Source organism: Podarcis raffonei, chromosome 16 (assembly GCF_027172205.1).
Source record: "Podarcis raffonei isolate rPodRaf1 chromosome 16, rPodRaf1.pri, whole genome shotgun sequence".
Taxonomy (NCBI): Eukaryota; Metazoa; Chordata; class Lepidosauria; order Squamata; family Lacertidae; genus Podarcis; species Podarcis raffonei.
This window is the reverse complement of record NC_070617.1, coordinates 578718-601357: the sequence shown is the minus strand read 5'-3', so window position 1 is coordinate 601357 and position 22640 is coordinate 578718. Positions and strand designations below refer to the sequence as shown.

The 22640-nt window shown below is 50.3% G+C and overlaps 1 protein-coding gene across 2 annotated transcripts; it reads left to right on the top strand.

The window, feature by feature from the left end:
* Nucleotides 1-392: 392 nt before the first annotated feature.
* On the top strand, nucleotides 393-22214 carry IGSF8 (immunoglobulin superfamily member 8). 2 transcript variants are annotated; one of them, XR_008327982.1, is made up of 8 exons: nucleotides 393-464; nucleotides 9108-9492; nucleotides 12974-13453; nucleotides 14266-14691; nucleotides 17520-17924; nucleotides 19975-20129; nucleotides 21622-21746; nucleotides 21779-22214. XR_008327982.1 is itself a non-coding variant. In XM_053368566.1 (7 exons), exons 1-6 carry the CDS (start codon nucleotides 417-419, stop codon nucleotides 20088-20090), a joined length of 1860 nt encoding a protein of 619 aa, XP_053224541.1. In that variant the 5' UTR covers nucleotides 393-416; the 3' UTR covers nucleotides 20091-20129; nucleotides 21622-22214. The 2 variants fall into 2 exon arrangements, 1 of the variants encoding a protein (XP_053224541.1); XM_053368566.1 differs by having other exon boundaries at nucleotides 21622-22214.
* Nucleotides 22215-22640: the final 426 nt, after the last annotated feature.

Here is a 22640-nt window from a genome sequence, read left to right as displayed (position 1 = left end):
TGCAAAAGCGCGCTCGGTTCCCCTGCTCTCTTCCCTTCACCGCCACCTTCCTCTGCTTTGATCTGGATCAATGAATCCGCAGTCCTTCAAAGCAGGTTAAGAAGCAGGCGAGCAAGGCAACCTTTTCCGGGGCAGTCCCCTGAGCATGCACAGAGTGCGAATGCGCGCTCGATTCCCCGCCCTTCCTCCTCCCACCTTCCCTGAGCATCCTCCTCCCTCTTCCTCCCCACATCTGGCGGGCACGAGGCGGCGTGGCGACGGGGCGAGGCGTGGCCAGGCGGGGAGCGCTTTGCAGGAGCCCCCGCACCTCTCCGGAGCCCGGGAAGCAGCCAAGAGGCGGGGCTTCAGCATCATCATCATCATCTTCATCCTTTGCGAGCGGCCAGCCCCGGTCCAGCCTCCCCCCTCCCTCCGAGATGGATGCTGTTTGCAAGCAGCCGATGCCCGATCTCCTTTTGCTCCTGCTGGCCGGTGAGTCCGGGGGGGGGGGCGCAGAGCCGCTTGGACTTCCTTTTCTTGGGGGGGGGGAGAAGCTTTTGCTGGGCCTGGTGGGTCGGAAGGAGAAGGGGGGGTCTGTGGGGAGGGGCTGGGGCGGCTCGATTGCGCGCCCCCCTTCCCGCCCTTGGCAAGGCAGCCCAAGCCTTCATTGTTGCATCCTCAGCCAGAAACGGCGCGCGCAGGGACTGGGTGGGTGGGGGCCCCCTCAACTGGTCCCCCCCCGGTTCTGCCTGCAAAAAGAGGGTGGTTTGCAATCCTGCTTTCCTTATGCGCGCCGCCCTCGAAGACTTTGATCTCGCCAGGCGTTGCGGGGAGGGGAGCGCGCAGACTCCCCTTTGCATTTTAGGCTGGGGGGGCCGGAGCGAAATCTTGTGCAATTTCTCGTGCATTCTGGTAAAGAAGTCGGGGGGCGCGCGGGGGGCGTTGTTAGTGGCGTGGCTGCATCCGATTTCATTTTCTGTCTCTTTATCTCCACCCGCCCCCCCCGCCAAGTACAAAGCGTCTTGTCTTGGAACAGCAGAAATGCCATTTATTTTCCTTTGACACATTTCAAGGCTCCTAGAAAAAAGATCTTTCCATCCAGGCCTGACTCAGCCAGGCTGAAAGGTTTCGGTTTTTGTTGAATGGAACCGGAAAAAGGGGGGGGGAGAGAGAGAGAGAGCTAGAAGCATTTACTGGCTTGGAAGGTTTTCAGGAGACGGGGGTGCAGAATGTGGTTCCTATCAGCCTTTTGGTGGGTTTTGGGAATTGTTGGCCTGCCAGGATTTTGCCAACGCCTCTCCCAGACCTGCTTGACTGACGCCCGCCCTCCCCAGCCGCCTGATAAACCCCCAACCTAATCTAGGAGTTTTGGAGGGACATCTGGGAGGATTTGGAGGAGGGGGGGTGGACAGATGGAAAGAGAAAGGGGGGGTTCTGCTTGGCAAAATGCGCAGGAGGGGGGCGGGGAAGACTCAGGTTCTGACAGCTCGCTCAGCAAATATGATTATTAATAACAATTATCTTTTAATTTATTGCCTGCTTTTTGCGCTAAGATCCCTGGGTTTGGGGGGGCGGTTTGCAACGCTTCCAGAGCAACCAGTTCTGGGCACCCAATTTAAAAAGGACATGGACGAGCTGGAAAATAAGAATGCAAGAAGAGGCTGCTGGATGAGGCCAATGGCTCCTCTGGCTCGGCAGCCTCTTCTCACAGTAGCTGAACAGTTCGTAGAATTGTAGAGTTGGAAGGGACCCCAGAGTCATCTAGACCAGCCCCCTGCAGTCCTGTGGGAAGCCAGCGAGTAGGATTGGAGCACCAAAACGCCCTTCCCTCCGACTGTTTCCAGTGGCTGTCATCCAGAAAAATTGCTGCCTCTGCCTTTGGAGGCTGAGTATTGCGGCTAGTGGTCCTCGATAGCCCTCTCCTCCTCCGTGAATTTGTCTCCTAATCCTCTTTCAAAGCCACCATTGCCTCCTGTGGGATTCTAGGAATAGAGTGGCATTGGAACCAGGGTGCGGGTTTAATAGATTTAATAGATTTAGAGAGCCTTATCCTGATGGGGTGGTGCTGTGGGTTAAACCACTGAGCCTAGGGCTTGCTGATCAGAAGGTCGGCGGTTCGAATCCCCACGATGGGGTGAGCTCCTGTTGCTCCTGCCCACCTAGCAGTTTGAAAGCACATCAAAGTGCAAGTAGATAAATAGGTACCGCTCCAGCGGGAAGGTAAACGTCGTTTCCGTGCGCTGCTCTGGTTCGCCAGAAGCGGCTTAGTCCTGCTGGCCACATGACCCGGAAGCTGTACACCGGCTCCCTTGGCCAGTAAAGCGAGATGAGCGCTGCAACCCTATTATCAAGATGGTCAAGGGTCTGGGAAGGATGCCTCGTGAGGAATGGTTGAGGGAGGCTCAGAAATCCCCAAGCCCTGCCCTGGCCCAAATCTCCATTTCTAGCCTCTACCCTGACACTGCTTCTCATCATCTTAAAAATCCTTATTCACACCAACCCTGAAAAAAGTATTGCATGCCTATATTATTCATTTATTGCATAGTATTTACGCAGCTCTTTGTTGTGAAACCTCAACAACCTGAAAGTAGTTCACAAAAATCAATGGTTCCCCCCCCCAAAAAAAACTATACAGTACTTTAAAACATGCAAAAAATTAAAATTCTAAAACAGATTAAAATTAGCACCAGCATTTCTCCTGGGCAGGCTTGACTAAGCAAGAATGCTTTTAGCGGGTGCCGGAAAGATTCGTTGAAGGCGCCTGTCTGCCTGATATCAATAGGCAGGGAGTTCCAAAGTGTGTCTTATGGGAAGGAAAGAGAGAGAGGGCTGCCAGATTTCCTGGCTTGCAACAACTCAGCTGCTAAATAAGATTCTTATTTAGTTATTTATCCTGAGCCATTAATGTGCACAGCTCTTCACAGGAATAATTCCTCATGGACCACTTTCTTCCTGTCACCGACTGGGGCTCTTGCAAAAATTCTTTATGTACAGTGAATTTTATCCACAGTAGAGAACAAGCAAAAGGAGAGGTCTCTGCCCTCAGCTGCTTCCAATTTAAGGGTGGGGAGGAGAGGCAGCAGGATGATGAAAGAAAGAATCACTAGGGGAGGGGGGAGAGGAGCCCAGTTATTCTATTGCAGAAATTTGTCATTAAAAGGTCGTGTGACAGCTTGGAATGGCAGGAGGAGGAAGCTGTCAGTCAGGGCCAGCCCTGGAATCAGATGCAAGTCACGAGGCGGCCTGGGGGGCAGTGCCCCATTGCCCCATGAGCCAGCTCCCCCTATTTGCATCTATCTACATATATGCAAAGCAGCAGATGCAAAGATAAGGCAAATTAGTGCCACTGGATTCCTTGCAGAGGCTTTCAATTTATATATTTGGAAAAAAAGTACCTATAGCAACAGCTGACGTTTCCTTTCCTTATTTCCACAAGCAGAAATTCCCTGGGGAGTTGCAGCCTGTTTATTTATAACTGGCATTTCTGTCCCACCTTCCCGCCCCCAAGAACCCCAAGTGGTGCCAACGGTTCTCTCCCCGCCTCCTCATTTAATCTGCACGACAACCCTGCGAGGTGGGTGAGGCTGAGAAGGGCAGGTCACACTCCGCGAGAGCAGGGATCCCTACCCTCGTCTCTCCCAGATCCTGGCCTGATACCCTGACCACTGGGCCATGCTGCCTCTTAATAAACCCGAGGACGGCCTCTTCCTTTCAGGCCCTGTCTGCTTTGCAGTCTGGAGTCACACTGGGGTCTGCAGTGCCTGGGAGGGGAGGGGAGGGGGCTGAGGTGGGCTGACCTAGATCTTGCCTGCTGCCCACGTGGTGCCCCAGATGTGGGTCTCTGCCTTTGCAACTCCTCTCCAGAGAAGAAGGCAGCCTTGTTGTTCTCCTTGGCCTGCTGCTGCTGCTGCTGCTGTTTGTCTCCTTTGGGTGCTGTGCTTGTGCACCAGACAACATTTCCGCCTCTCCATAATCACGTGCAGAGTTCTGCGACCATCGCCTTGTGCGTCCAGGAGCAGGAACTGTCAGGAGCCGCTCTTGCTCCTGTTAACGGAGAAATCTGAGCTCTCCCTTGGACAAAAAACAAGGACACCAGCCAGGAAAATTGGAGCAAAACAGCAGCCAGTTGGCTTGGTCTTTCTTGAAGACTCCCACCTGCCACCAGGTGGAACAAGATGGAAGCCCCTGAACAAAAGAGAACCCAAACTTTTATTAGCTGCTCATCCCCATGTTACACCCCCCCAAACTACATCACTAATACATCACAGTTACATCATGAAAGGGGAGGTCTGGTGGCCGTAATCTGAGCATCCTGGACCCTGCCCCATGGCTCCCCTTGCCCTCCACCAAACACCCATCAAGTGGAACAAAAGAGACATTTACATTTCCCTGTTTCCCAGCCCAGTTAATCCCACCTTTTTGTCTTCATCTGGGTTTGTTCTTTCTGGAATGGCTACCTGTCTGGCACTCAGGTATCAGGAGGCCAGGAATTATCCCTCAGGCAGAGGGGCTGCTGAGGAGCTGAGCTCACAGGTCTATACAAATTTCTGAAGTTTTCCCAGTGAGCCAGTGCATAGATCCATTGATCAGTGAATTGTTACATTTGGTATCGTGCAGCAAAGGCCATTTGAATAGATAGGAAGAAACTGAGATGAAGTGTTTTGTGGGGACAAATCACAAAAGTGATGGTGCTGGTTTTGGTAGTGGGCTGCATGTGCATGAGATCTGCTGGAGGGGCAACCCCCCCCCAACCTATACATAAATTCCTATAACACTTCCAATCTACGGCCTGGAGATTTCTGTAATCAACAGGGCTGATTTGTTTGTTGCCGGGAAGAGAATCCTCTTGCCCCAGTTGCAGGGGGAGGGAAGGAGCCCCATCCCCTCTGGGACAGCCCTTCCCCGCCTCTGGGTTCCCCAGCGGACTCATTTGGCTTAATGAGTCTGTTATGGAATTAAGGGCCGTGTGGTATTTTTCTCTCTCTCCTCCCGGCTTGGGGAGACTGGACCTGATTCCCAGCTGAGCTGAATTGCAGAGAACTGCTTTTGTTTTCCAGCTCTTGAAAATTATTCCGCACACCGAGGTCCTTTTGAACACCCCACATTCACCAAGTGAGATTGGGATGTCATATTTTAACATGTTCTTTCCCACATAAACTACAGGACAAGGATAACTGTGACTTTAAAGATGAATGGGAACCTTTTACAAAGTGCCATATTTTTCGCTCTATAAGACGCACCAGACCACAAGACGCACCTAGTTTTTGGAGGAGGAAAACAAGAAAAAAAATATTCTGAATCTCAGAAGCCAGAACAGCCAGAGAAAGCAGCAATCCCTCTTGCTGTTCTGGCTTCTGGGATAGCTGCGCAGCCTGCATTCGCTCCATAAGACGCACACACATTTCCCCTTACTTTTTAGGAGGGAAAAAGTGAGTCCTATAGAGCAAAAAATACGGTATTTAAAGATGCAACAAAGTGAATTGGACTTTTTATTGATAACAAACAGCTAGACAAATTAAGGATCTATACAAATCTGTAACATGCAGAGAAAAGCATTCATAAAGAAACCAGAGGTTGGGACTGAGGGAAGTCAGGGTAGGTTGTTTTATGGGAAGGGGGGGGGAAGGGGGATGGGAATTAAGGATGATATGTTTTAAGATACAGTGGTACCTCGGGTTACATATGCTTCAGGTTACACACTCCGCTAACACAGAAATAGTGCTTCAGGTTAAGAACTTTGCTTCAGGATGAGAACAGAAATTGGCTCCGGCGGCGTGGCAGCAGTAGGAGGCCCCATTAACTAAAGTGGTGCTTCAGGTTAAGAACAGTTTCAGGTTAAGAACAGACCTCTGGAGCGAATCACCATATTTTTCGCTCTATAAGACGCACCAGACCACAAGACGCACCTATTTGGAGGAGGAAAACAAGAACAAAAATAGTCTGAATCCCAGAAGCCAGAACAGCAAGAGGGATCGCTGCTCAGTGAAAGCAGCAAACCCTCTTGCTGTTCTGGCTTCTGGGATAGCTGCGCAGCCTGCATTCGCTCCATAAGACGCACACACATTTCCCCTTACTTTTTTAGGAGAGAAAAAGTGAGTCTTATAGAGCAAAAAATACGGTAAGTACTTAACCAGAGGTACCACTGTAACATGTTTTGTTTAAATTTTTAATACAAAAAATTACCAGTATTTAAAAAAAACATGCTCTTTCCAGTGCATCTTCTGGGCGGTGGGGGGGGGCTTTTTCGATGCCCAGCCTTAACCCACTACAAGGCCCCCCCCCCGCTTACATTCACAGAAGCGTAGGGATGGAAGGGAGACCCCAAGCGTCATCTAGTCTGAGCTCAACATGAGCCAGTAGTGTGATGAAGCAGCAAAAAAGGCCAACGCTATTCTAGGCCAGATCAAGGGAAATGATAGCACTGCTCTAGTCTGCCTTGGCCAGAGCCAACCTGGAATCCTGGGTCCAGTTCTGGGCACCCCAGTTTAAGAAGGATGTCGACAAGCAGGGACGTATGCAGAGGAGGGCGACTGAACATGACCAAGGGCCTGGTTGAGGGAGATGGGGATTTTTAGCCTGGTTTCCACACCTTGGCAAGGGTCCTTTGGTAGGAAGGGCAAGATCCAAATGGAAAAGAGCTGATTATAATGTGTTTTTAATAGATCATAGGTAGATAGCTTTAATTCTGTGGTCTAAACGACTGAGTCTTGGACTTGCCGATCAGAAGGTCGGCGGTTCGAATCCCCGCAACGGGGTGGCCACATGACCTGGAAAGCTGTCTGTGGATAATAATAATCATCATCATCATCTAATAATAATAATCTGGCTTGGTTGCTCCAGCCACTCTGGGCGGCTTCCAACAAATTATCAAAATACTTTAATACATCAAACATTGAAAGCTTCCCTAAAGAGGCCTGCCTTCAGATGTCTTCTAAATGTCATGTAGTTGTTTATTCCCTTGACGTCTGGTTGGAGGGCGTTCCACAGGGCGGGCGCCACCACCGAGAAGGCCCTCTGCCTGGTTCCCTGTAACTTGGCTTCTCGCAGGGAGGGAACCACCAGAAGGCCCTCAGCGCTGGACCTCAGTGTCTGGGCAGAATGATGGGGGTGGAGATGCTCCTTCAGGTATCCTGGCCCTTTGAGGCCATTTAGGGCTTTCAAGGTCAGCACCAACACTTTGAATTGTGCTTGGAAACGTACTGGGAACCAATGTAGGTCTTTCAAGACCAGTGTTATGTGGCCTTGGCGGCCGCTCCCAGCCCCCAGTCTAGCTGCCGCATTCTGGATTAGTTGTAGTTTCCGGGTCACCTTCAAACGCTGGCTCCCTCGGCCTGAAAGCGAGATGAGCGCTGCAACCCCAGAGTCGCTTTTGACTGGACTTGACTGTCCAGGGGTCCTTTACCTTTTAACCTTTAATTCTATGAATGTTTCTTGTTTTTAATGAATATTTCTTCTTATTCTTCCTGTGTTTTTTAGCTGTTCTTATTTTATCTGTTAGCAGCCTTGAGTCCCTGCCAGAGAAATAAGGTGGGGTATAAACAAACAAAATGATTCCAACTAAACATTTTAGGCAGAGCTATCTGACGGCAAGAGCTGTTTGACAGTGGAAGTGTCTTCCTCGGAAGGTGATGGACTCTCCTTGCCTGGAGGTTTTTAAGCAGAGGTCCCCGTCAGGGATGCTTTAGCCGGGAGTCCTGCATTGCAGCGGGTCAGACTAGATGAGCCCTGGGGGTCCCTTCCAATGCGACAGTTCTATGATTCTATGAATAAACTCATCAGCAACCAGCCAAGAAACAGCAAGAAGCATCTGTTGTGTAGATGGGAAAGCCCCACCTCACTCAAAAAAACAAAAAATATTTCAGATTGCAAGAAGTTTTGTAAGGAGGACTGTGCGAAATATTGCAGAGAAGATTATGAAGAGAATTGTTAGTCAAGGACAATTAAAAGTAATAAGGAAATTAAGAAATGTAGATTAAGTGATAAAGATGGAAAAACCTTCAGATGTGGTTGATGGAAGTCTAAAACAGTTTAAGATAAGAAATGATGTTATATGATTTTTAGGAATGATATGTAAAAAATAATAAAAATATATATAAAACCAAAAAAATAGTAATTCCTCCCACCCTGATGTCAACTCCCAGCTGTTTCTACCACTCTGGTGGAATTAGCCGACACGACCTCTCCGAGCCCTGCTGCCGAATTAACGGCTTTTTCCAGCTCTGCGTTTAATCATTAAAACAATGAAGATTACAGCTGAGCTCTGCCTGAAGCCCAGCCCCACAATTCGGTTTTCACACCCGACCAAAGGTCTCTCCTTGCTTGTTTTTCCGTCTTCGCTTGGCTTGATTTGCACCCTGCCAAGCAGCTCAGGATTTGACCCTCCCCTTCGTCCTCACGACAAACGTGCGAGGTAGGCTAGGCTTAGAGACTGTAACTTCACTGAGGAGGAATGGCTTTCAGATAAGGGACTAGGCAGAAAAGGGCAAAGCTGACGGCGAAATGAAGAGATCCAAAGGATGAACTTTCTATAGAAGAACGTGAACTATTTTGAAAAGTGTTGCAGTCAAATGAAATTGCAGGCAGCGTTTAAGATAAAAGCAGCAAATGAAAAATGACAAAGTAATTGCTAACACAGGAACTTTTGGTAATGGACAAAGATATAATGCAGTGGAAAAAGTCTGAGCAAGAACACTGTGGAGATGAGGATGGGAAAGTCAACGCACGAAACTATGTAATTCTTTGATTTGAAGGTCATTGCAAAAAACGTTTTGTAATAAACGAAAATCTGCCCTTCTTCCCTTATGGGGGACACAAGAGCCCTTATAGAGTCCTTTGCAGGTTCTCCATTGGTGGGGGAAAATAACAGAGGCCAAGCAGAGAATATTGAGAAGCAAAGCAGCTGGTAAGCCTGATCTTTATTGAACTGTTGCAACAGGGTCCTCACTCCCCACAAGCAGAGAGGGAGGAGAGGAACCCAGAACAATGGCGTCCAAGCTCTTATATAGACATTTTAAATTGCCCGCCCTGGTGTCCAAGACCACCCCCAGACACATCATACCTACATCACAGAAAGGGCGGTCTACAGCAGAAATCTGAGTGCTTTGTTTACCTCCTGTCTGGCAGGTTACCTGTTAATGCTGAGCGCCGGTGCCCGGGAAGTCCACCTCCCTCCGGGGCCCTTGTACCGCGTGGAAGGGACATCCGTCTCCATCCCCTGCAATGTCTCGGAGTACGAGGGCCCCACCCTGCAGCACTTTGAGTGGTTCCTCTACCGCCCGTCGGCCCCCGACATCTCCATCGGGGTGGTCAGCACCAAGGACCCCAAGTTCCCTTACGCCGTCTTCGCGCCCCGGGTGCAGGCGGGCAATGTCTCCATCCAGCGGCTGCGGGGGGACGCTGTGGCGCTGCGGATCAAGGGGGTGCGCCCGGAAGACGCGGGGGTTTACGAGTGCTACACCCCCACCACCGACTCCAAGTACCACGGGACATATAGCAGCAAGGTGGAGCTGAGAGGTAGGGGGCGACGGAGGGGTATGGGGGGCAGAACCGAAAGGGGGGGAGAAAGTTGAAGACAACGAAAGCGTAAGGAGAGTCATTCTGGATTGGCCAAAGGGGGCAGGAGAAGTTTAGCATCAGAGTTTTCCTCCTCAAATTCACCCAAGAACTTAGGAATGTAGATAGACTGCCACTGGAACTGGAGGCTCGGCAAACACGGCACCACACTGGCTCTGATGGGCAAGACTCTCCTGACGTTCCCATGGCTCTGCTGTCCCTCCACGGAGGCAGGAAGTGCAGGGACTTGCAAGCGGGGAGAGTTGCGCTCCGTTTTGGGCTTGCTTTTGGGCTTCCGGCTGGCCCTTGGCCTGATCCATAGGCTCTTCCAATGACCTAATGGAACCTCCAGCTCCTGAGGCAGTCTATCTGGATTGCTAGGTCCTGTGGGGTATTTGGCCACCATGAGAACCGAGGGCTGGCCGAGATGGCCTGACCCAGCAGCCTGACTTCCTTAGGTGCAGGAAAATGCCTATTCAAATAGGCAATACTATGTTAATTGAAGGTCAAATCCTGTGAGCTGTGTGGCAGCCGTGCGTGGATTCGAACCCTGATCTCTCCAGGTCCTGGTCCTCATTGAATCCCCTCAAAAACACCCTGTGAGTTAGGCAAGCCCGAGAGAGGCTGTGACTGGCCCTGAGGACCTTCACGGCCAAGTGGGACGATTTGAACCTTGGTCCTCATCCGACACTCTCACCACTGCACCTCGCTGCCTCTGGGACCGACTGTGGGTTGCAGACACCTTCCGTGGTCATCTGACGTGGAGGTTTATTGCATTAGCAATGGTGGTTTTCCCCGAGGTCGCTGCTGCCTTTCCTGCGTCCGTTGCTCCGCTAATCCGTTTAGCGTCTGGGACGAGCAGATGGCTTCTGAGCCTGGAGTTGTCTGCAGGCCAAGCTCTGCCCAGTGCGGCAGCCCTGCGGGGCGGGCCGTGGGGGGGGGCATGAGAGAGGAGGAGGGGGCCCATCTGACTCCCCATCTGAAGCCCCCACATCGTCCTGGCAGCTAAATCCAGAGAAGAAATCTTTCCGGGGCTGGGAGCTCCTGCCTTGCGCACCTTGGGGTTTTTAAAAAATAGTATTTTTATTAAAATACATTTTATCCACCTCTCTTCTCTGTCCCTGCACCAAGAGCCAGTGCAGTTAGACTGTGGAACTCCCTGCCACTGGAGGGAGTGCTGGCCACCAGCCTAGATGGCTTAAAAGAGGTTTGGATAAATTTGTAAAGGAGAAGAGGGCTATTAAGGGCTACTAGCCAGAATGACCTCAAGAGAAGAGAGTGTTTCTCTGGTGCTCGGATTCTGCTTGTGGGTTTCCTGTAATGGGCACCTGGTTGGCCACTGAGGGTTCAATAGTCTCCCTTGGGCCTGATCCACCAGACTCTTCTCATGTCCTTCTGGATATCTTTCCCAGTCTGCTTCTGCATTGAAACTGGTTTCAAGACGCTTTGATGGTGTACTTAGAGCCCTTGGCTTCTTTGGGAGGGAGGACAGCACAGAAAATTTTTTTGTCTGGAAAAAAATTTTTGTCTGTAAAATGGAAGTGTGGACACGTGTGGCGCTGTGGGTTACACCACAGAGCCTAGGACCTGCCGATCAGAAGGTCGGTGGTTCGAATCCCCACGACGGGGTGAGCTCCCGTTGCTCAGTCCCTGCTCCTGCCAACCTAGCAGTTCGAAAGCACCTCAGAGTGCAAGTAGATAAATAGGTACTTCTCCGGCGGGAAGGTAAACGGCGTTTCCATGCGCTGCTCTGGTTCGCCAGAAGCGGCTTAGTCATGCTGGCCACATGACCCAGAAACTGTACGCCAGCTCCCTCGGCCTATAGAGCGAGATGAGCGCTGCAACCCCAGAGTCGTCTGCAACTGGACCTAATGGTCAGGGGTCCCTTTACCTTTACTTTAAAATGGAAGTGTTGTTGTTTTTTAAAAGTAGGTTTTTAAGCTGCTTTACATTTTCATAGCTCTCCCTGGGACCTCTGAGTGAAGGGTGGAAAATAAAATAAAATAAAACAGGCAGTGCGGTGTAGTGGTTAGAGTGCTGGACTATGGTGTTGGAAAGACCAGGGTTCAAATTTGCACTCAGCCATGAAGCGCACTGGGTGGGACCTCAGGGCTTCTCTCAGCCCAACCTACCTGACAGGACTGTCGTGGGGATTAAATGGGGAGGGGGAGAACCCTGTGCCCCCCCTAGAGTTCCCTGGAGAAAAAGGTGGGGGTAGAAATGCAATAAATTCTACTCAAGTGTAGACCCATTGAAATGAATTAACTTACGTTCACCTTGCTGATTAATTTCAGTACAACTAGCAGTGAGCACAACTCACAGAAGCCAGGTGGGCTCAGAGTCGAACGAAAAACCACCCGATTTTTCATGAGAAACGTCCTCATTCTCTCTTCTCAGACCAACATGCAAACCGAAACACACTTTTTGGAATCTGCACTTTTCTCAATTTTGCAGTGCGGTGCAACTCTCTAACCGGCGTGTGTGTTATACAGTGGTACCTCGGTTCTCAAACGTAATCTGTTTCAAGAAACCGTTCGACTTCCAAAATGTTCGAAAACCAAGGCACAAAGGGTTGGCTGTGAGTTCAGTCGGAAAAACTGAAAAACACACAGCGGAAGCCGTTCGACTTCCGAGGCGCGTTTGAAAATGGAAGCAATGACTTCTGGGTTTTCGGCGTTCGAAAACCGAAATGTTCAGGTTCTGAGACGCTCAAAAACCGAGGTACCCCTGTCTATGCATGCCTCAATTTGGAGAAGGCGTGCCTCAAAATACAATTAACCCCCCTTGAAAATTCACCAGCACCTTAGTGCAGGTTCCCCCTTAACAAACGTACTGTATTTTTCGCTCTATAGGACGCACTGGAGCATAGAAGGGGAGAACGGGGGGGGGGGGAATTCTCCCCCTCTCTGCTCAGCGCCCCTTCAGCTAAGCGGCAGGAGAAACGGAGCCCCTTCCATTTCTCCTCCCGCTTCACCGAAGGGGCACTGAGCAGAGAGGGAAAACTGTGAAGCACCTCTCTAGCGAAGCGAAGCCTGGAGAACAAGAGGGATCGGTGTGCACCGACCCCTCTCGCTCTCCAGGCTTCAGGCAGCTATCCGCAAGCCTTCGGAGCGCAGCGGGAGTTCCCTGCGCTTGGGGGCTTCAGGCGGCTTCAGCGAAAGCAACGCGAAGCCTCTGGAGCGCGGGGGGAGCGCTCCCTCTGCGCTTCGGAGACTTCGCGTTGCTATCGCTGAAGCCAAGGAGCCTGCATTCGCCCCATAGGACGCACACACATTTCCCCTTCATTTTTGGAGGGGAAAAAGTGCGTCCTATAGAGCGAAAAATACGGTATGTGATTCGGGTACAGTTTTGCCTAAGACGCCCATTTTTGCAGAGCCGTAATTTCCCTTCACCTGATGCGACTGAGGGGAGGCCCTGACCCGCTTTCCTTCCTGCCCCACAGTCATCCCCGACAAGCTCTCCGTGTCACCGGCTGCTCCTTCCACCCCGAAGCCCCCTTTCCGTAGCCGGGGGGCTGTGCCCGCCTCTCCGCTGCAGCTGACGCTTTGGGAAAGCCAGGACCTCCAGCTGACGTGCGCCGTGACCAGCCAGACCCCGCAGCACGTCCACCTCTCCGTCTCCTTCGGCTTGTCCGCCCCCGACGCCTCCAGGGATGTCCAGCCTCTGCAGGAGGTGATCGCCGTGCGCCGAGACTTCGCCGTGGAGGCTGGCGAGAGATTCGCTGAGCGTCACCGGGCGCAAGAGCTATCGCTGGCCAAGACAGGAGACCGCCAATACCAGATGGTCCTGGGTTGGCTGAGGCCCGAAGACGCAGGGATCTACCACTGCGTCGCCGGGGAGTGGATCCAGGATCCTGATGGGAGCTGGCAGCAGATTGCAGAGAAGAGGGTGGTGCTGGCTCAAGTCACCGTCCGCACCGTAGGTGAGTCTTCCTCGGGGGGAGAGGGGATCCACAGAACAGAGGGATCCACTGTGGCTCTTGGAGGTGGGAGAGTCTGAGGGTGAAGATCCATTTGGCAGTGGAACGGGCTCCCTCGGAAGGTGGCGGATTCGCCTTTGCTGGTGGTTTGGAAGCAGAGGTTCGGTGGCCACCTGCCGGGGATTCCTTTGCTGCGATTCCTGCATTCATTGAATCGTATGAGTAGGCAGAGAGTCCCAAGGGTCCTCTAGTCCACCCCCTGCAATCACTGCTACAGAATCCCTGACAGGTGGCCATCCCACCTCTGTAAAATTCATGTTAAATTGCTGTTTGGGGGGTTGTTTTAAAAAGTCTGGAACGGATTAATCCATTTTGCATTACTTTCTATGGGAAAGCGCACCTTGGTTTTGGAATGCTTTGGTTTTGGAGCAGATTAAATTTGAGAATCAAGGGACCACTGTATTTGAAGATGGCTCACATACCTTTTCTCAGTCTCCTCTTCTCCAGACTAAACATATCCAGCTTCCTCAACCACTCCTCATAAGGCCTGCTTGCCCTCCTCTCCACACCTTCCAGCTTGTCAACATCCTTCTTAAATTGTGGTGCCCAAAATTGGACACGGTATTCCAGGTGGGGTCTGGCCAAGGCAGAAGAGAGCAGAACTATGACTTCCCTTGACCTAGAATTAATTGCATTAGCCTTTTTTGCTGCTGCATCACACGGTTGACTCCTGTCAAAATCGTGATCTGCTAGGACCCTTTGATCCTTTTTGCTCTGACCTTCTCACCCCTGACTTTCTCTTGCTCTGCTTTCAGCCAGCCAGTTGGCCGCCTCCGCCAGCCCCGCCAAAGTCCGTGTCGGCTCTGGAGAAGCCCTGGAACTCCTCTGCAATGCCTCTGGCCTCCAGGCCGCCCCTTTGCCGCACACCGTCTACTCCCTTGGCTGGGAAGTGAGCCAGGGCAGTGAGGGAGAAGGGCGCCTGGTGGCCCGTTTGGACCCGGACGGGGCGCTCGTCCTGGGCGACAGCTATGCCAACCGTGACGTCGGCCGGCGCCATGTCTCCCTGCAGAAACTGGCCTCTCCTCTGGGCTCCTACCAGCTGCGGATTGAGTCGGCGCAGCCCAGCGATGTGGGCTCCTACCGGTGCGTGGTGTGGGCCTTTGTGCGCTCCTCCGGCGACCAGCTGCGCGAAGTGGCCAGTGTCCGGTCCGAGGCCCTGACGGTGGACATGAAATCGGAAGGTTTGTATGGGGTCACTGAGCTGGCTTTGGGTCCCCAAATTTGTCCTCTCCTTTGCTGGCATAAGGATACTTTGCAGCCCTGGAACCGTTAAAACTGATTCCACTCTCATGTCCTGTTTAGATTCTCCTCCTCCTTCTCCTTCTCCTCCTCCTCCTCCTTCTCCTTCTCCTTCTCCTTCTCCTTCTCCTTCTCCTTCTCCTTCTCCTCCTCCTCCTCCTCCTCCTCCTCCTCCTCCTTTACATATATTTATTCATTTACAGTGGATGCTTGGGTTGCGAACATGATCCATGCAGGAGGCACGTTCGCAACCCACAGCATTCGCAACCCGCAGCGCTGCGTCTGCGCACGCGCGGGTCACGATTTAGCACTTCTGCGCTTGTGCAACTGCCAAAACCCAGAAGTAACCCGTTCCGGTACTTATGGGTTTCGGCGCATCCGTAACCCGAAAACGCGCAACCTGAAGCGTCTGTAACCCGAGGTATGACTGTACATTTATTTCATAAAACACACACACACTGCTTTATTGTAAAAACAAACCTCAAAGCGGCTTAAATAAGACAAAACAGTGCAATCAAGGAAAAATTGCAATAGTTTAAAACATGGGAAAAGTTAAAATAGGCCGGTTAAAATTCACATTAGCATTCCAAGCATCTGAGCAGAGTTGAAGTAGCTCACTGTGTGAGACCTTAGTCCAGTCGCTCACTCTCAGCCGCACCTACATGTTTGAGGAGAATAATGAGGAAGAGGAAATAAACGGTAAAAATAAAAAATAAAATCCCCTGTGCAGTTGAATCGAACAATAGTTTTTGAATATGTCTTTTTAGTTAATGTAAAATCAAAAGGGCAAACAGAACCAGGCAGGAGCCTTCTGTGCCAATTTTTAAATGCCTCCTAAAAACCTTCCTGTCCCGCCAGGCAGGCAGTCCGGGATCCATCTCTCCACAAAGATCCTGGATCCTGCTTCTAATTTCTTTTTGCTTTTGACTTGCTTTAAACTTCCCATGACTTTACTGTCCAGTTTGGGGTTTTCATATTTTTTTTTAACAGAATAAAACTTTTTTTAGAATTCAACAATAACAAAGGAAAAAACCACAGTAGTTGCTACATCAAATCATTACAATTAACCAATTTAAACATTTTATAAATACTGATAAAGAAATTACACATCACTTTTAACTTGCTGAGGTTTTCATAATACACTTTTCTCTCTTGATCTTTTTCTTAACATATCAAAAAGAGAAAGACCAAGAAAGGAAACACAAAAATGAAAAGAGGAAAAAGAAGAAGGGGGGAGAGAAGGGAAGGGAAAGAAGAAAAGAGGAAGAAGAAAACAAAGCAAAACAAACACATCTGGCTTCCGATTAGACTCATTGTACTATTATTTCTACAATTTTTTCACACACGGTTCCAAGTTACTGTATTTCTTTCTTTGTTTTCGTCAGATATCAGAAAACATTACATTTGCTGTTTTACAAGGATCATTCTATTTCTGCCAGGAGATATTTCCACCTGTAATACTTTTCCAAATACTCTTTAAAGATTTTCCATTCTGTCTGTACTTTCTGTTTTGGATACGCTCTAATTCTCCCTGTCATCATAGCCACCTGTAGATATTCTATCATTTGGACGGTTTGGGGTTTTCATATTGTAAACCTACCTGATACATTTTTATAATACGGCGCTATAAAAATATTTATTTATGCAAATAAATAAGGACTGGACAAGTTCATAGATGAGAGGGATATCCAGGGCTTCTGGCCACGATGGAGGCAGCAGGGCTTCTGAATGGCCGTTGCTGGAAGCCATGGGACGCCAGAGATGCCCCTGCATTTGGATCCTGCTTGCGGGTTTCCCAAATGGGACATCTGGCTGACCCCTGGGAGGAGAGGACCCTGCCCCAGATGGGCCCCCTTTGGCCTGAGCCAGCGGCCAGGCTCTTCTTCGGTCCCTATAATAATAATAATAATAATAATAATAATAATAATAATAATAATAATAAATTTATTATGTATGCGGGTGGCGCTGTGGGTTAAACCACAGAGCCTAGGACATGCCGATCAGAAGGTCGGCGGTTCGAATCCCCGCCATGGGGTGAGCTCCTGTTGCTCGGTCCCTGCTCCTGCCCACCTAGCAGTTCAAAAGCACGTCAAAGTGCAAGTAGATAAATAGGTACCACTCCGGCAGGAAGGTAAACGTCGTTTCCGTGCGCTGCTCTGCTTCTCCAGAAGCGGCTTAGTCCTGCTGGCCACATGACCCGGAAGCTGTACGCCGGCTCCCTCGGCCTATAAAGCGAGATGAGCGCCGCAACCCCAGAGTCGGTCACGACTGGACCTAATGGTTGGGGTCCCTTTACCTTTACCTTTTACTTTTACCCCGCCCATCTGGCTGGGTTTCCTCAGCCACTCTGGGCGGCTTCCAACAAAACACTAAAATACAATAACCTATTAAACATTAAAAGCTTCCCTAAACAGGACTGCCTTCAGATGTCTTCTAAAAGTTTGGTAGTTATTTTTCTCTTTGACATCTGGTGGGAGGGCGTTCCACAGGGAGGGTGCCACTACCGAGAAGGCCTTCTTCCTGGTTCCCTGTAACTTGGCTTCTCGCAGGGAGGGAACCGCCAGAAGGCCCTCAGAGCTGGACTTCAGTGTCCGGGCAGAACGACCTCAATTCCTAGGTTCTCTTGGCCACCATTGGAAGAGGGTGCTGGGACTCGATGGGTTGGCTAAGAAAAATGATAATCGAAGCTACCAGGCAAAGGAGTGTCTCTGAGATACGTTTCTGGGGTTCGGGGATACTGAGTCCGCCCTCTTCTCTGCCTTCCCTGCAGCGGTGGTGCTTGAGGCCACGGCGTGGCTGCCGTCCGCCACCATCTACCGCGGGGACACGGCCGAGGTGCGCTGCAACGTCTCAGTGGAAGCCACGCAGGACATCGCCCTGGCCCTCAGCTGGTGGGTAGAGCTGCCCGACGAGGGCCCCACCTCTCACGGGGTCCTGCTGGCCTCCGTCAGCCGCGAGGGGGTGGCCGACTTGGCCAGCCGGCCCTCGGGGGGCGCCGTCAGCGTGGACAAAGCCGGCCCCACCAGCCACCGCCTGCGCCTCCACGGGGTGCAGCCGTCGGACGAGGGGAAGTACCACTGCGCCGTCACCGCCTGGGTGCGCTACCCGGACCTCAGCTGGTACAAGGCTGGGTCCGCCAAGTCCAACATGGTCACTGTCTATCCGTACACGTTGGGTGAGTAACTCCTTCTTTTTCGGGGGGGGGGGGAGTCGGGCAGAATCCTCCTGTTGGGAGATTTGGGGCAGACGATGCCCTTTTCCACAGATGAAAAGAAAGGCCTTCTTTGCAGAGCACAGAGTTAAACTGTGGACCTCCTTGCCACAGGAGACAGTGATGACCAACCTGGGTGCCTTTAAAATCCGGTTGGACAAATATATGGAGAAGGAGAGGGCTGTCAGTCGCCTGTCATAGTAATTCTGAGGTCTCCCTCCCCCCCAATTTTTTAAATTCATTTTATAACACAGATAAACAATACAAACAGAAAAACAAACAATACAAACAAATTCTTGTCTTATCCTTATTTTTTTCTAAACATTGTTAGGTTATCTGATTTTTATTTTACCTCTTCTTTAGCAGTTTCATATATCATAATTTTTAACCGTTTTTTATCACGCTTACTTTTACCATAAAAATCTTCACATTTTATCACTTACAAATAATACTGTTTTAAAATACACTGTCTTCTACTTCTAACCCTGCAGCCTATATCCACTTCCAAAGCTATTCTAAGATTTAAGTGATTCTAAGGTCTTCGCGGAGCTCTGGCCCAATGGTGGCCAGTGGCTTGAATTTAATTAATTTTATAATGAATGATTTTAGAGTGTTGTTTGTGTTGTACTTTTGTACTGTTTTATTGTTGTTAGCCGCCCTGAGCCCGGCTTCGGCTGGGGAGGGCGGGATATAAATAAAATTTGTTATTATTATTATTATTATTAAATATAGAATAAATGTTGATAATTTTACGAGGTAAACACACATACATAAGCATATAACTCACATGTCTACAATAGTACAGGAGAGCAATCCCAAAGCCATCTTGGCTCTCCTAAAGATGCTCAATATTTCCTTTGCCTCCTCAGTCCCCTTGCCTGAGAACAGGGGGGCAGATAGCAAGCAGGGGACTTCCTCTCCTATATCTATGAACCTCCTTGCTATTCATTGCCATTGTTTGCCCCAGGTGCTCCCTGCATTGAGAGATGTCTGATGGTCTTATCAAATGCCAATGTCTTGTGTAAACTGTGTCTGGAGCTATGTAAAATTTGCCAGATCCTCAGGAATATCACACCTTGGCCTGCCTGAGCCACATTAACCCTGCCTTATGGGTGATGGGATTGCTGGTGGTTTGTAGAGATGTCCTTCTTCTCCACGCCAAAACTCAAACCCTTAAAAGGGTTCTGTGTCTCTGTTGCAACAGAAAAATAAAGATTTGCCTTGCTTTCACGGCATCCAGCCTCCATCCATTCATCTCTGACCAATCATGGACTTAGGGGTGTTACGGAAAAATCTAGGTGCGAGGCTGCTCAGTCCCCCAGCTGGTCAGGCAGAGCCCACGGGAATAAAGGAAGGAGTCCAGCCACCAACCGGAGCAAATAGCTGTAGACCAAAGTTTATTGCGCAACAGGTTCAAAGAGGAATTTTGCAGGTAACGACAAAAGGACAGGGCAGGGCAGCCATCTCTCTCTTTTTGACTACATGCGTCAAAGAAGCAACATCTGCTTAGCCAAAGATGCTCTCTTGGCCTCCAGCCCACAGAGGACAAAGGGACTGTCTCCTTATGAGATAGTTTCCAGGTGTGTGTTACCTTTCTAAGCTAAGCCTGCCTTCTGGGATCCAATTGTGAACAGAATGATGTGTGAGTAAACCTTTTTATACTATTATAGAAGACTGTGTCATGTCTTATCTTTTATGAGGGAATAAGGGGAAAATACCAGAACAGTTATTCTAGAGGCTTTAGCAAGCCTGAGCAAATGCATCCGCTGTAGGTTTAATAAAAAGGGGAATGTTACTCTGCTAAAATTGTGAACTTGTTAACACAAGTTGAAAGGCTATAATCAAACAATGTATCCTCTCCTGCATCACTGGACATTCCCACATTTTTTGACAGCTGGGAATTTCTCTCTGGATTATCCCAACAAAAAGGACTCTGGTTTTTCGGAAAAGGTATTTTTAAACCGAGCTCATTGCCCTCTTGACCCTCTTCCATTTCTTCCTCTCCTCTCCCCAGCCATCGACACCTTGTTCATCCCTCTCCTGGCGGGCGTCTCCAGTGCCCTTTTCATGGGCGTCACCGTCCTCGTCACCGTCACCTGCTGCTTCATGAAGAGGCTCCGGAAGAGGTGAAAGCCGGCCGAGAGGAAGGAGGTGATGCACCTTTGCCAGGTGGGGTGCTGTGTGTGTGTGTGTGTTTGCGTTCTGTGTCTCCCTGTCCTCCTTTGGGTCCGGGAGAACCTCAGCTCTCTGTTTAAAGGGGGGGAGACCTGCTCCTGCCCACCCTCCTTTGCAAATTTGGTTGCTGAATAGCCATCAGGTATTTTGCTGCATGTAGGGACACGGGTGGCGCTGTGGGTTAAACCACAGAGCCTAGGACTTGTCAATCAGAAGGTCGGCGGTTCGAATCCCCGCGACGGGGTGAGCTCCCATTGCTCGGTCCCTGCTCCTGCCAACCTAGCAGTTCAAAAGCACATCCAAGTGCAAGTAGATATATAGGTACCACTCCGGCGGGAAGGTAAGCGGCGTTTCCGTGCGCAGCTCTGGTTCGCCAGAAGCGGCTTAGTCCTGCTGGCCACATGACCTGGAAGCTGTACACTAGCTCCCTTGGCCAATAAGGTGAGATGAGCGCCGCAACCCCAGAGTCGGCCACGACTGGACCTAATGGTCAGGGGTCCCTTTGCCTTTACCTTTATTTTGCTGCATGCATTTGTTTATCTTGCAACCATCTGCCCCACCTGATTTACCCCAGGCAGCAGGACAAATCTGACAAGGGACAGTATTCACAGGCAAGTAACTTTCCCCAAATTAAACCCAACCCACGGGTGCTGGTGCTATTTAATTATTTCTTAAAAACTGTACACTGTTTGATTGTAAAAAGAAAAGAAAAAACCAAACCCCACAAGGTGGTTTACGAAAAGGTAAAGGAAGAAAATCGAGAAAAGAATCACAACAATAGTTTAGAAAAACCCAAAAAAGGTTAAAATACTAAATCCACCGCGCTTGGATTTAAGGAGCTCAGTTTCAACCAGGCCAGCTTGAAATGGTGCAAGTTGGATGTGCATCAGATGCGATTGCGCTGGATCTCCTACCAGTGAGGAGCTCCTTGCAAGGTGACTAATTTCGCTGCAACAAAAAACCCCTGAAATCTTGCAGCCCCTGAAATCCTTTACAAATATAAATTGTGGCATCAGAAGTTTTCATGGAGCACAGTCTGCTGAATCAGATGCATGAAGTATTTCTCTTCAGTTGTGGGGCTCAAACTGGGTCGTTCCCAGCTAAACAGATATGGCCTGATGCCCCGCAATCCGGTGGCTTCACCTCGCCGTTTTCCTTTCAGGTTCATTTGTCCCAAGACGACCTTTAAGGCCACTTGCGGACGGAGGAGGGGAGGAGCTCCCTGCCCTTTTTTGCACCCAAGTCACCCTCACTGGGAACAGTTTCCCGGGATCCCCTTCATTTTGAAAACCGGGTCACGGCAAACGAGTTGTTGTCCACAGGCCATAAATCGACTCCCACTTTTGCAGCAAGCTCGTTTTGCCCCGGTTTCTGCAATTAATTCGCCACGGCCTCCGGGGGTAAAATATGGATTCAGAGGTTTGGTATCGGAGGGGATTGTGCCTGTTGACCCACATCCACTCCCTGTCTCTCTCCCCTTTTGCAGGAGCTTCCACTGTCTCCGATCTTCCGGCTGCCCTCTTTTCCTTGACGTTGTTGTGCCTGGTGATCCAGTTTCTCTGCAGGCTCCACGAAGGAAGCCTCTGTTCCTCCTCTTTGACTCTGGATTGGGTCCCTCTCTACCGCCCCAAACTCTTCCTGAGCAAGAGGTGCTCCAGGACCTCTGGGGAAGGACATTTCCACATCCTGCCAACGGCCCAAACGTTCTTTCTTGACCCCTCCATTTTCTCCAGCAGAAATTGGTGCTGTGCTTGAGTTAGGGGGGAGGAGAGGGAGAAAGGGGGGTGACCCTCTTGCCATTTGATGGGGGTCTTTCCTGAAGAAGCCTCGCCTGTCTCCTGCCATCAGCGCAGACCCTGCCTTCTCTTGTTTTCTCTCTGCCTGGGACTGTTCTTCCTTCCTTCCACCCTTCCTTTTCTCGATGAGCTGCGTGTTTATGTCAAGACGGTACAATGATCACCTTGGGGGGCTCGTTGCAGCCGGTTGGGGGCCAGAGAGTGGACAGAAGGGTCCCTGTTGCTTTCTTCGTGGCAGAAAAGGAAGCCCTCTGAAGAAGACCCATCTGCTGCAGCACCAGAAAACTCTGTTAGCTCATGCCGTCCAAATATCATCCTTGGGACACCTCCCAAAGCAGCCAGTCACTGCCAGAGCCCCCCCCCCCCAGAAACATTTTGCTCTCATCACGTTGGCAGGAACCCAAGCTCTGTGTGTAGGTGGGGTGCATGTGTGTGTTGTTGATCTGCAAAGAAGCTCAGGAAAAAGAATCAGCGAATGCACAACTCTGCGAGACGAAACAGGGAGCCAGCGAGGCTGCGTCAGTTGTCGTCCTCTGTTTTTGTTCCTTGAAAAAGTCTTGGGGTGGAGAATCTCAGGGTGGCGGAGGGAGGATCTTACTTGTGCCAAATGAATCAGTTTAGGGGAGCACTAAGGACTCCGGCCTGCAATATCTGACCCCCAGTAGTGATTTTGAACCCCCCCCCTGATTTCGCGGTTGCTGAAACTCAG

Bases quoted from the DNA above. Each gene is read 5' to 3' on its own strand.
- IGSF8 (XM_053368566.1), top strand. From the start codon at position 417: ATGGATGCTGTTTGCAAGCAGCCGATGCCCGATCTCCTTTTGCTCCTG. The intron at 13,454-14,265 runs GTGAGTCTTCCT...CTCTGCTTTCAG, and splicing joins AGTCACCGTCCGCACCGTAG to CCAGCCAGTTGGCCGCCTCC. The intron at 14,692-17,519 runs GTTTGTATGGGG...CCTTCCCTGCAG, and splicing joins GGTGGACATGAAATCGGAAG to CGGTGGTGCTTGAGGCCACG.